Source organism: Syngnathus acus, chromosome 4 (genome assembly GCF_901709675.1).
Source record: "Syngnathus acus chromosome 4, fSynAcu1.2, whole genome shotgun sequence".
Taxonomy (NCBI): Eukaryota; Metazoa; Chordata; class Actinopteri; order Syngnathiformes; family Syngnathidae; genus Syngnathus; species Syngnathus acus.
In genome coordinates, this window is record NC_051090.1 from 12,315,993 (window position 1) to 12,329,213 (window position 13,221).

A 13,221-nucleotide genomic window follows, 5' to 3' on the forward strand; every position below is an offset into this window, starting at 1 on the left:
AACTGCCATTTTATGCTGAAAAAAATGCAATAAAATAATAAACATACATAATCTTAAATTAAATAACAGCAACAAATAATATTGAATTCAAAGTAATCAGCAACATTAACTCAGGAGCACAATACATAAAACATTTTAACCTACAAAGCAAAAAAATAATAAAACAATTTGTGCAGTTTTTTTAATCAAAATGAGGCAACATGACGGAGACCATATCCACGGCTGCAGGTAGTATCAGCTCTTCTGCAATGGTGTGTGTTTTTTTTTGTTGCACTGAGCAATTTGGTACGCTGCTTTATATGATGCATACAGTGCTTGCTGATTGACTGAAGTAGCATTCACAAAGTGGGATGATTGTTGGCAATATTCAGCCCGTTTTCGCTGAAAAACCTCAAGCATCTTATCAGCGTGATTGGGGTGCAATGACTTTAAGTGCCGCCTTAATTTATTTTGCTTCATACTGTCCGCTGCCAACATTGTATGGCACAGTAAACACACGGGTCTTTCCTCGTCTCCCATCGTAGTCACACGGAAGCCGAGCGCTACGTACGCTTCGTCATATTTCCTTGTCTTAGCTTTCGTGTAACTCTCAATTCTCTTGTCTCTGTCTCTCTCCGCCGTTCTTTTCAACCCTGTTCAATATTTTTCCACGGTGTCCCACTGCACTTTTTATTGCCTGCTCAGTGCTGTGTGTGCGTATGTTCCGTGCGCTCTACACTATAGAGCAGGGGTCTCAAACTCCAGTCCTCGGGGGCCGCATTCCTACATGTTTTCTAAGTTTCCCTCGTTAAACACACCTGATTCAAATGATCAGTTCATCCTCACGTTCTGCAGGAGCCTGATAATGGAATCAGGTGTGTTTAACGAGGGAAACTTGGAAAACATGTAGGAATGCGGCCCCCGAGGACTGGAGTTTGAGACCCCTGCTATAGAGCGAATACTCTTCCAGTGATACCGCCACTCCCACTAACTGCAGTGGATGTCTAATTATCCTTTAATCTAGTACAGCCAAAAGAAAAGCATGTTCCCTGGTGTCACACGCGCCCCCCTTGGTATCGGGGGGGGGCGCCCCACTATTTGAGAAGCACTGGTGTAGGGGTACGTGCACTCGCCTGTCGCGTGTGTGTTCGTGTGCGCGTGTCACTGTGTAGTTGGACTTATGATTTGGGTGACTGTTGCTGTCGTGGCCGAAATAACTGAACATCCATCATATAATTCACGTTTTACTGAACTTCACACAGTACACTTTTTGGTACAGTTTGTCGTCCTTTCTACACACAGCGTACATACGCCATCTAGGGGTGAATCTCAAAAATGACAAACACAGGCATCAGCATTAAGCGCATTCCTCTGGAAAGCATCCATCCATTTTCTATACCGCTTGTCCCCACGGGGGTCACAGCCGTGCTGGAGCCTATCCCAGCAGTCATCGGACAGTAGGCGGGGGACACCCTGAACCGGTTGCCAGCAAATCGCAGGGCACACAGAGACGTACAACCATCCACACTCGCACTCGCACTCACACCTCGGGCAATTTAGAGTGCTCAATCAGCCTACCAAGCATGTTTTTTGGGATGTGGGAGGCAACCGAAGTGAGAAAACCCACGCGGGCACGGGGAGAACCTGCAAACTCCACACAGGGAGGGGCAGAGGTGGAATTGAACCCGCACCCTGTGAGGCGGCTGTGCTAACCAGTGTGCTGCCTTCTGGAAATCATATACATCTGAAACATAAGATGCGAGTACACCACGGTGACATTATTTGTTAGGGCGGTTTGATCGCTGCGGCCCGTTTGAACTTGATATGATAGAAATAGGGTTGCCACCTGTGTCTGACAAAATTCTGAAAATTTTGATCACCGAATCGACCTTTTTGTTTGTAAGCTGAAGGAATAGGGTCAAAAGACACAAAACCCGCCTAGCCACAATAACAGATACGCTCACATCTCTTTGGATAAAGTATATAAGCAGACAAGTATATTCATGGAGTCAACCAATAAAGCAGACATAACTAGACATTCTTTGATATAAGATAATAACAGAGGTTGCTACAACTTCACGATTCAATATGTATTTCTGTGCACTGCAAAATAAATGTCTTTTGATATGTTGCTTAAATAGCTTAATGACCCTTAAGAACTGTGTAATGCATGCCTGATGTTTGTTCTCTAAATCATGGACACGGCCAGAGTCGTCTTGACCGTTCAGTACTTGATTATATCTTGTGTTTTGACTAAACGTCATATGTCGCCTAATGCGGGACGCCAGCTTTTCGATTACTACTGAACGCTCTGCACAGAGGGAAATGTTTTGCTTAACAAAGAAAAGATATGGTGGGAAGCATGATTAAACTAAGAATATAATGATGTGAGCAAAGACATGGAGTATCAAAAGAACTAACTTTGCATAGTCAGGGAACAGTAATAGATTAATGATGTGACAGCCAAAAGCTCACATAAATTCGTACAAAATGACAAAATTGAAAGAATGAGGTCCGACAGTATATGTGCAAGGATGGAGGAGAATGTTTACAGGAAGGTCACTCGGAGATAAAAACCAGCTGGTGCCAGAAGGAGACAGCCAAGGACTCGGCCAAAGATGATCACCAAGGCCGAAAGACGGGATGGAAGACAACAGCCCCCACACACACACACCGAATCGTCCATAACCCGCACCCACTCCCATTGAATCAAACTCTACTGCGAACTCGCCCCACCCCAACGACTCATCACCCATCAAACTCGCCCCACACCGGCCTGGGCAACTGAATATAAGCTCACCAAAGAACCTTGAACGTTGCCTTTTCTGAATGGAGACTTTCTGCTCTTGAAGGGCCCAGCGCTGTATTGTACTTTCCTGAAAACAGAGCTTTCTTAACAAGAATTATGATTGAACTCAACCAACCTGTGTAAGTCTAATTTCTGCTTCAGTGTCTTTGCATTTTCCTAAATCTGAAGAAATTAAACGAGCACGCAGTGAGTAAATTGGATAACAGGTGATTGGCAATGGCTTTTGCCGTGAGGCGCAGATAGCGCTCCCTAAATTGTGGACCAAATCCAACAAAGCAATGGTGTCCTTCGCACATCGCACCCAAGATAAAAATGACCCTTTTATGCTGCAATTGTATCGTTCTATAGTAAAAATGACATTTACTATTTATTTGTTTGGTTAATTGCTAAATTTAATAGCAAGCCTTTATTATTTTGGGTTTATTTTCAACCGTTTTTTGTTGTGGACACATGGGAGCAGTATTGGGGGAGATAAGGGGGAATAAATAATTAGGTTCTGTTTGCTTATGTGGAATAAAAACAAGTTATGTAATTTTTCACTCTGTAAGAACAACCAAATGTATATAGTGTCATGTCAAACAGCTTACCTGATTGTTTGGTGATTGCTTGTGCTTGCCTGTGCCTCTGCTGCTTGCTGCTCTTGGCTCGGTTTGATTTGATGTTTTGTTAGACTTTTACCTTCATATTTAAGAATTTAAGCTGGGCACAGGGAGCAGCTAGCATAAAATGGATCGTCTGGGCATGGTTTTAGCCACATAGCGTATTTCTCCTGTTTTAAGCAGTTTTAAAACATGTCGAGCGTTTATATTTTTTCTTACTGGCCTGTCATCACCTACTGCAGCCACCCCATCATTCGTCTCTCCACCCATTTTCATGATAAAACTTCACTCTTTTTAGTCACTGGATCCTTTCCGTTCTGTCTTATCCTCCACACACTCCGTTTCCACTTCACCGTTCCGAATGAGCCGCCACTGCCCGCCGCCCCACCACCCCAAATGAGTATGCTACATTATTTTTCTAGAGCCAGTACGGCTGTGCACAAGTTTATGGACGTAGGCGCGCTACAATTAAACTGAAATACACATTTTGCACAACATGTACAAAAATGGGGACAATTTTTTATTTATTTTTTTGGGGGGGGAGAATCCGGAACGATCAAGAAAACGCAGGAGCGGTGGATAGAGAGAAATGTGTTTGTTTTCCCGACTATGTAGTTAAATGCACTGTTTAGTCGTATGCTGCCTCAAGTCGTCACGCTGGAAAAGGACTCATTAGCGTCTCCGCCCCTCACATGCATTGTGTTGAATTGCTTATTCATGCAGGTCAGTTAAAGAGAGTATCACGGTTTAGAAAAGATTGATTTGTTTTTTGGTTTCCTAAGAGAGCAACCCTGTGAATTTTTTGTGACCATTTTTGTTTATGAGAATATAGCTGTCATTGAGCACAAGCATAGCATTCAGTAGTTAAAAGCAAATTTACACATGTTTTTAATTTGTTAACACTGTATATTTTTCATGTTCACTCGAGAATAAAGCACACCTAAAAAAAATTTGTGTTTGGTCAAATCCTTCCACGGACCCGCCTCCCAAAAAAAAAACCTGTCTGCACTGACATTGTCGGTCAAATTTATTTTTGCTGCACGTGAAAGAAGTTTGACTCTGGGTCCGTTCCATCAAACGTTTTACTTCCTGCTTGTTGAAATATTCTTAGTGGAGTTGTCAATCAATCAAAATGAAAAAAACAAAACAAGAAAAAAAGATGGAGGTGGAGTCATAGGGGGGAGGACATGCAAACGGCTAACTACGGCCAGACCCGGAAAAGACTCGAAACTGAGCGGGTGTGCGTGCAGAGACCTGATCGGGAACTTTGACCTTTGAGGTAATGTGTTAGGAGGAGGTGGCTAGGCCAAACAGGTTGAGGTGTTGTGGTCTTGAACTAGGGATGTTGGTCCACTTTAGCGCTGTGCTATGTATGCAAATCCAGTCCCGTATGTGTCTTTGCTCGACAGCTCGCTTGTCTCTTGGAGAATGAGGAGCCCAAACGTCAATACTCGTCAGCGTAAGGGGCGGAGCGGTGGTGGTCTTCTCTGTTGGTAGTGAGCTGAGGTTCGGCTTTTTGAATCTTGGCTGCTTAGATTGTGCTTTGGCTCTTGGTGTCACCAGCTCGGCAAGCAAAAAAACTAAAACAATGCTCGTCGACGCTGGTTTTCTTTTAGCAGTGCCGAACTTCTCACAAACTCTCAAATTGGTCTGAGTGAAAACGGCGACCTCAGCATGCAAGTAGCAATCTTTTTGGGGTCACTTCTCACAAAAGCATCTGATGAAAATAACACGCACTTTCCAAATACACAACAGAAAGCTTGGTCGTGTCAGCTCTCGTTTGTCTTTCAAGTCCTCATGAATTTTACAGTCACAAGTTAACAGCCTTCATCTTTGAAAATGCTTGAATGTTTTTCTATAAAAAGTCTTTTAAGTGCTGAAGTTGCACGGTGGCCATCTTTGCTTTGGTTGCCAGGATGACAAAGGGAGGTGCATTTGTCAGCCTCATACGCTGGCTGCATTGGCGTTGACGAGCCGTTAGCTTCTGCGGCGTGGCTAGTAAATTAAACAAGCTTCGTCACCCGGGCAGCTAAAAAAAACCTTGTAAGCCAACTCCATGTGACTCACTAGCTAACCAGCTGTCAGAGCAGTTGGCTTGGATTAGCACAAAAAAACAAGACACTTGACAGCAGTTTGTCCTTGAGTTATTGGAAATGGACTCGGACATAAGTCTCAGTGTGAAGATGAGCACGGTGCGTCCCCGGTGGTGGTGATGAGGTAACTCAGCATATCAGCTTACCCGAGGTGAACTTAGCTTTGGCACATTGAGACCCGAACTCAACGACGACGGCCCTGAAGGAGGTTGCGTGGGTTGCGATTAGTGCCGGTGCTAACACAAAAGCTAACAGGCGCCACTGCGCTAGATTGTTGGGGGGCAAGGATGTGATTTGTGAGGTCATGAGGAGGAAGTGAGATGGTATGGCCGTTGAGGTGAGTGCGGTATTGGGAACGCTGCGTGGCGTCAGGCGGAGCGGGCCGCGTTGCGTGCGTCGGCTGACTTCAGGTTTGCATCTGTCCGGCCCCGTAATGGAGTTTGACAACCCGCGACGTATGAGCGGTGCCTCCGTGCCCGGCGCCAAAGCTGCCACCACCCGCCAACGTGTCCCAGGGGCGCCTCTTGAGCGGCGTCAGTCGGGCTTTGCGTCGGTCAGGCCCCGTGGTTGGCATGGCTGCCGGCGCCGCCAAAAAGGAACCCCGTGGTTAGTCAGGTCCCGTGGTGGAGACGGACCCGTGGGGGCCCTCGGCGGGCGGCACCACGCCACCTCCCTTGGGTTCCTCCTGCCCTGGGGAGGCCCCCCTGGTGCTGAGCGAGGCAGTGGTGGTCTCTGGCGAGGCGCTCTGGGCGTCGTGTCCCGGATGGTTCTTGCGCAGGTGCTGGTTGAGGATGGCCTGGAAAGGGAAGCTCTTGGTGCACAGGCGGCATGTGAAGGGTTTGTTGCCGGTGTGTTTGCGGATGTGGTACTCCAGCTGGTCCTTGCGCGTGTACTTCTTCCCACACAGGCGGCATACGAAGGGCGTGATGCCCATGTGAAGACGCATGTGGCGGTCCAGACTTCCCTTCTGGTTGAACGACTTGCAGCAGTAGATGCAGGTCAGTCGTGGGTTGTAGCGGAACCAGCGCTCTCCCACCGGGTCCCTGGCGTAATCCTCGTACGACCCTGCCGCCTCTTCGCCCTAGCCCCCAGACAAACGTGACGTCAGTCACAACCTCTCCAAAAAAAACGTTTTCGTTTTTTTAGTGGCAGTACGAATCAAGTGAAGCAACACCTGGATATTCTGGGTTCACTTCTCACCAATTCAGCTGAATGCCTGCGTAATCTTACGACTGCGTGAAAGTGCCAAATCCGCCTGTTTTGGTCCATCTCAGGGGGTGTCCATCTTGCCAAATGAGTGCCCAGGGGCTCAGTTTGCTCTCAGTAACTGATGCCATCTTCAGCCGACAGCAAGTGGTGTAATGGCCGCCTCCTGAGATGCAGCTCCAAAAGGCAACGTTTCGACTTGTGCCGGGCGCATAGAACCGATTACTGTCTAGGAAACTTGACTTGCCCTTGAAGGCAGGCCAAGACCTTGTGTAAAAGATAAATAATGTCACCTTGTGGCAACTGTACCAAAATGTTGTGTGACGTAATGTGACCTGGGAGTTGCCGTGTCGCGGGTTTTGGCTTCTGCTCGGAGATTCGCTTTTGGCTCGTTGACGCTCAGCAGGGATGAGGACGCTGCCTGAGGGACTGTACACACACAGGCGCGCCTCAATGCAGGCGAACGTGCGCCGCCGCGACCATCGCCAAGGTGTGCGTCACTCACCTGTCGGTGTCACAGAGGCTGCTGGAGGGCCGAGCCCCGCCCAAGGCCTCGGCACCAGCACCTCCCCCTTTGTCATTTGGGCCTGAGCCGTCCTGGCTGCGCCCCACCCCGATCCGCCGCTCCGTCCACTCCGTCTTGATGGAGAGTCCGCCGGCGGCATCGTCGGCCTCGCCACCCGTCTCCACGTACCACTGGCCGGCCCTGTCAACGTGGAGCAGCGCTTGTCCGCGGCGTCGAGCCGACGGGCTGCGCTGAGCCGACGGGCTGCGCTGAGCCGACGGGCTGCACTGAGCCAACGGGCTCTGCAGCGCCTCCTCTTCCCGGGTGGGCGCCTCCAGGCTGCGAGCCAGCGGCGCTGACACCTCCCGCTCGGCCAGCAGGCGATCCGGATCAGCCGGGCTGATCTTAAGGTGGATGCCCTCCAGGATGTGTGTGCAGCGATCAATGACTTCCTGCATCTGCAGGAAGCTGGCGGCCGTCAGGTAGCTGATGATGTCACACAGCTGCAGGCGCAGGCGTCCCGTGTAGCAAAAGCCCAGAAGCTGCTCGAAGACAGATGCGTTGCGGATCACTGTCAGCGACACGGTGCTCATCTGGCTCAGGGACATGTGATCCCGGAAGTAGGGCGAACTGGCAGCCAGGACCACCTTGTGGGCCCGGAAACTCTGGCCCTGAACATGGACCACAATGTCGCACAGCCGCCCTTGGACCCGTAGTTGGTTGAGGTGGGACAGCACTGAATTGCTGAAGTCCGGGACGTCCAGCTGAATGCTGGCCGAGCGCTCCATGGCGCCGCCTGCCCGGCCCTTGGTCCGGCCTACGTCTGGCCCCACCGCCTGCGGGAATTCTGCAAACAACAGGACATGTAGACAACATGAGTCCTGTTTGTCAGCCCCCCCAACCAAAAAAAAGTTACGATTTGGGGGGTGCGTCACTCAACTTTGTTGTTCTCTCCATTTGACAACAGCGCGCAAACCACACGCAATATGCTTGGCACAATGAGCGGATAGCCTATCCGTTTTGGCCCGGTGAATTCAAGTAAGGCGCTTGTGGCGCTCCTCCGTGCTTTTGCTTTTCTCCTGGCTACTTAACATGCAGTCAGCGCAAGGTGCAAAAAGACCACCTAGTGCAGCTGGATCACGTCGGAACGTGTCAAAATGTTATGTCCATCAAGTTGGAGGGAGGGCTACGCTCCGCGTGCACACGTGAAAGGAATCATATGTTCGGAGTCCGAAGTTCGGACGTACTTCTTTTGCAAGTCCAGAAAACAGCAGGAAGGGTAAGCGCGCCAAGTACTCACGATGTGGCGATTCCCGAGGGGAGTCTCCCACGCCCTCCACGGTGATGGTCAGCTGTTGCGTGACGTCACACAGGAGGGCTCCCTGTTAGATCCAGTGAGCGGGTGTTCCACAACCATCAGAACCTCCGCTCAGCTAACACATACTAGCGTCCGTCGGTGGGCTCGCCGGAACCTCGACGTGAATCCGCGGACGGACCGTGCATCACCAGGGTGGACCAACGCAGTTCGGCTCTGCTGTTCTATTCCCCTCGTGCTCCCGAGACAGACGCTGGCGTCGGCTTCAAGGCCTCCGATCCACTGCTGTCATTTGGGTTCGGCGTTCACGCTCGCTTCAGATGCTCCGGCCGCCAAGGCGGCTGGCTGGTCGTCATCCTGCTAGCGGACGCTGCACCGCCGAACGGAGGAAGAAGAGAAGAAAAGGCGCGTGCTGGGAGATGAAGTTCGTGCCTCGGAAGGCGGCCGCCCTCCGGACGCCTCGCGCACTACAACACCCGGCGTGCATCTGGAGCACTGGCGAACTCCCCCTGCGCGCGAGACAAGACCTGGAAATGTGGAGTAGACTAGTACTAGTCCAAAATACGTTAAAATGTTTTAAAAAATGCGTGTGCGTGACGCGCGCGCGTGTGAGACAGACAGACAGAGAGAGATAGACAGAGAGAAACAGAGGTTGCTCTCAAGGTTTTTTCCAACACTGGTCTGGATCTTTGCAGTGTGAGGAGCCACGAAGGTCAGACAATTTGACAAAGTAGTTTTCTATTTGAGTTTTTTATTAAGTGCTAATGAGATTACGGAGACGATCAGTCAACACGTCCCCGGAGATGACAGCAGGTTACCATTGGAACGCTCCAATTACATAATATAAGGACTTGGAAAAGTTGAGTGACTTCAAGCGAAGCGTCAAACGCTTCAAGACACTGAGAAAACCACATTGACAAAATGAGTTGCGTAACAAGATGTGCCAAAAGGTGTGCAAGATGACGAATGGCTCACAAAGTTGAAAAACATTCTCAAAGTGTTGGAGTGACTTATCTAAAGGCGAAAAGTGGTTCTGCGGACTAACGGGACAAACTCCCATGTGGTCGGAGGGAAGGCAGAGGTCAAATTGCTCAGGGAGGCGGAAAAGAGGTCAGACCGGGTCCAGGTGCCGGCAGGTTGGGACCGGACGCGGAGGCCAAGGGCGGCCAAGCTTGGGCCAAGGCAGCCTTCCCCCAACGTACCCCGACCTTTCAGCTGGAGGACAGGGTGGGCTGGATCGGCGGTGGCACCTCCTCGCCGTCAGGGCGCGGGGAGTTCTCCGAGCGGCTGAGGCCGAACTCGGCAGCAGCGTGCAGGCGGGCTGATCCGCACAGCAGCGTCTGCAGAAAGGCGCGGCGCATCTCGTTGCTGGTCAGCGTGTAGATGAGCGGGTTGGTGGCCGAGTTGAGGACGGCCAGGGCCAGGAACCACTCGGCCTGGTAGAGGACGGCGCAGCCGTGCACGCGGCAAGCAGCATCCAGCAGCAGCAGCACAAAGAGTGGTGCCCAGCAGGCGATGAAGCAGCTCAGCACCACCACCACCGTCCGCAGCAGCGCCATGGAGCGTGAGGCCAGCCGGCGGCTGTGGCGCCTGCGCACCAGGGCGTAGATGCGGGCGTATAGCGCCACAATGGCCATCAGGATGACGCTGAAGACACTGGTGCAGAAGAGGATGTAGGTCTTGTGATAGAGCGGCAGCACGGTGGAGCAGCACTCCAGCCGCCCGATGCAGTTCCAGCCCATCAGGGGCAGGCTGCCCAGCACGCCCGCCACCATCCACACGGCGCTGATGAGCGGGAAGACACGGCTGGCGCGCCCACCCCCGCCGTGAACTTTCATTTTCACCATGGTGAGGTGGCGCTCCACGGCGATGGCCAGCAAGCTGAAGACGGACGCCGCCAGCGCCACAAACACGGAGCCCTCGCGCAGGAACCACTGGGTGGGCGTCAGCCGGTAGGTGTTGGCGCCCGACAGCAGGATGTTGGCGCCGTACACCATGCCTGCCAGGAGGTCCGACAGCGCCAGGTTGCCCAGGAAGTAGAACATGGGCTTGTGGAACTTCTTAGTCCTCCAGATGGTGGCCAGGACCAGTAGGTTCTCCAGGACAATCAGGCAGCACACCGCCAGAAAGACCGCCGAGTCGGCCTTCAGGCCCGAGGCACCGTCTCGCGGCCGGAGCTTGCCCGTGTAGTTGTAGTGCCTGGTGATCAGGCCAGATAGGACGGGGTCGGCCATGGCACCCCTTTTCCCTCCTCCGCGCTACCTGCTCCCAAGCGATGCCGTCGTCTCGCCTTCACTGCGGCATGACCGGGTCCCGCCGCATCCTGATCGCTGGGGGGGTACAACAAGAAGACGCCGGGCCGAACAGGATCTGACCGGTCGTGATCCACTTTCAAGCAAAGTCAAGACAAGTGGGAATCAAGAGATGTCAAAAAGCCAAAGGAGAGTGGACAAAAAGAGAGTGGACAAAAAGTTCCCACGAAAAAAGCAAAAAGTTCCCACCAGTCAGCCTTTAGCAGGGAGACTGAGGCGATGACCGGTGAAAGAGACGTGCCTTGTTGTTTTTCATCCAAACTGAAACTGACGTATGGTGCAAAAACTAGCGCAAGATGCGCAATGACGTCACGTCGAGCAAGCTTTCAAAGTGCGTAAAAGATGCAGTCTTCTTTTTCCCTTTTGCTTGACGCTCATGGAAAGAAAATGCGCAGCAGCCTCACCGCTCCACATGCAAGCGCGCGCGAGCTTGTGCCAGGAAGCAGCCGCGCGCACACACACGCTGAAGGAGGCGGGGGGCTTGGCCTCAATTGCATCAATCTTCATTGTCTTTTTCAGATGGTGCCTATTAACATGAAATTAAAGACTCAATTCAGTATTTGGCATGTATGATTGATGAAAATATGCTGAATAGCAAACCAATTGCCTCAAGATGTGATGAGAATACTTTTATAGGACATGTGTGCTATGCACAACTCCAAAAGGAGTTTACTCCAGGCTGTCACTTTGCCAATGTTGCCGCCCGACAGTCAGAGCGTATGCGAGGCTGGCATTTGGACACGTGAGTGAACCTGCACGCTCAGTTTGCTCCTGACAGAGTGAACATGCAGAAACGGTGGCGGTAGGGGTGCTGCCTTGTGTTCGGGGCTTTGTGGCCAACAAAAGCTGAGGCCACATAGCTGAGTGTCACCATGGTAACCAATGGAGAAGTACAGCAGAAAACCACAAGTTAGGTCATCAGGAATTAGGACCTCACAAGTCCTGGTTGTGGTCCAGGGTTGCTCAGGTTCTGTTTCGGGATCTTTTGCGAACCCCCCCCCCCCCCCCCCCCAAAACAGAGATAATCTTTGTGTGTGCGCATGTAAGCGAATGCGTGTGGGTGGTGATTCATGTTGGTTGCCATGGCATTGCTGTCAATGTAGCAATGAGGGGACATGCTGAGCGCACTTGTGGGCAGGGCCACCTAGCAGGTAGGTCACATGGCAAGGTTGATTTGAGCCAGGCCGCAAGGAGTAGCTGCATGCTGGCAGCTTGAGTATTTTTGGTCTTGTTCCGCCGCACTCGACGTTGGACATCCAGTCTGGTCCGGCGCAGCTGAGGGGGAGGAGCCAAGGCTGCCTCCAAAGGGTCCTCTTAGCATTCAAGCATGCTCATTCAAATGCACAGTCCTTCGATGAGCCCCCTTAATGGACCCCCTTTGTCAGCTTTGTGTGGGGCCGCAAAGATGGAATGGAGGACGGGTTCGCTCTCTGTCCCATCTGGATGTCAGCCCTCCCCTCAACCCCCATCACTCAAGTGGGCAGCGCTCCCCGACCGGCACACGCAGACCAAAGCAACAAAGATTGGGTCAGCGTCGGGAAGAAGTTACATTTTACGATTCGGCTGCCACGGGTCATGTGATACAAAACCTGCCCAACCCCCAAAAAAGAATCCAAGAGACAAACATTGGCAGGAAAGTGACACAGAACTGGCCCAGCGCCAACAAAGCCAGTGGTTGGCCCCCAAAAGTTGGTACCTCGCTTCCGCTTCCATCAAACTGATGTCTTTGTCAAGTGGCACCTTCCGCAATAAGCGAAACAGCTCGTTTTGCTTGACTTATTTCATTTTGGAAGCTTTCGAAGAGACCGAAACTGGCCGAGAGTGTGAGAAAGTAAGACGGGGAAAGAGCAGAGGAAGCGAGGAAGAGCATGACAAATAGAGGATATGCACTGACGTCACAGATCGGGGCAGCCATTATTGTTTGGGTGGCAAAAAGCCTCGTCCGCTGCCACTAGACTCGTGAGGATCGCGGCCTGGGTGGGTGTCGTGAGTGATAATTTCGTCCAGTTGGACCAAGAAAGCCGCAAGAGATACATTGAAAAGTTGAAAAGATATAACATTCGTGTTGATCCGCTGTGGAAACCAAGTAAGAATGCCACCAGCTCAAGCGTAGCAGGAGCTGGGACAGCAAGCGTTTGGTCCTCTGATAAGGCGACTTTTGCGCCAGTAACATATCCAGACATTTACAACTATTTGATAGATTGTTCAAGTCCATATACCAAGGAAGACCTCAGAGCCTACATGAGTTTGCAACGATATCGCGACCTGACAGCTGGTTATGTCCATTCCGTTGAGTCACAGCCAGTGGAGCAAAACTGAGAAGATGCCAGCCATGGCAGTACATAATATAATAATAATATATTATAATTGTAGATATGTGAACAATTTAATTATTAGAAACTA

General features: G+C 51.2%; 2 protein-coding genes across 3 annotated transcripts; both read right to left on the minus strand.

Annotated features, from left to right (window-relative positions):
• Window positions 1-4,258: 4,258 nt before the first annotated feature.
• On the minus strand, window positions 4,259-8,914 carry zbtb37 (zinc finger and BTB domain containing 37). Of its 2 annotated transcripts, none has more exons than XM_037249445.1 (4): window positions 8,492-8,913; window positions 7,192-8,038; window positions 7,022-7,115; window positions 4,259-6,561 (listed from the first exon to the last, which is right to left on the minus strand). In XM_037249445.1, exons 2-4 carry the CDS (start codon window positions 7,977-7,979, stop codon window positions 6,088-6,090), a joined length of 1,356 nt encoding a protein of 451 aa, XP_037105340.1. In that variant the 5' UTR covers window positions 7,980-8,038; window positions 8,492-8,913; the 3' UTR covers window positions 4,259-6,087. The 2 variants fall into 2 exon arrangements, with proteins under 2 accessions (XP_037105340.1, XP_037105341.1); XM_037249446.1 differs by having other exon boundaries at window positions 6,422-6,561; window positions 6,681-7,115; window positions 8,492-8,914.
• Window positions 8,915-9,237: 323 nt separating this feature from the next.
• On the minus strand, window positions 9,238-11,286 carry s1pr1 (sphingosine-1-phosphate receptor 1). The gene has a single exon (XM_037249508.1). It carries the CDS (start codon window positions 10,738-10,740, stop codon window positions 9,718-9,720), a length of 1,023 nt encoding a protein of 340 aa, XP_037105403.1. The 5' UTR covers window positions 10,741-11,286; the 3' UTR covers window positions 9,238-9,717.
• Window positions 11,287-13,221: the final 1,935 nt, after the last annotated feature.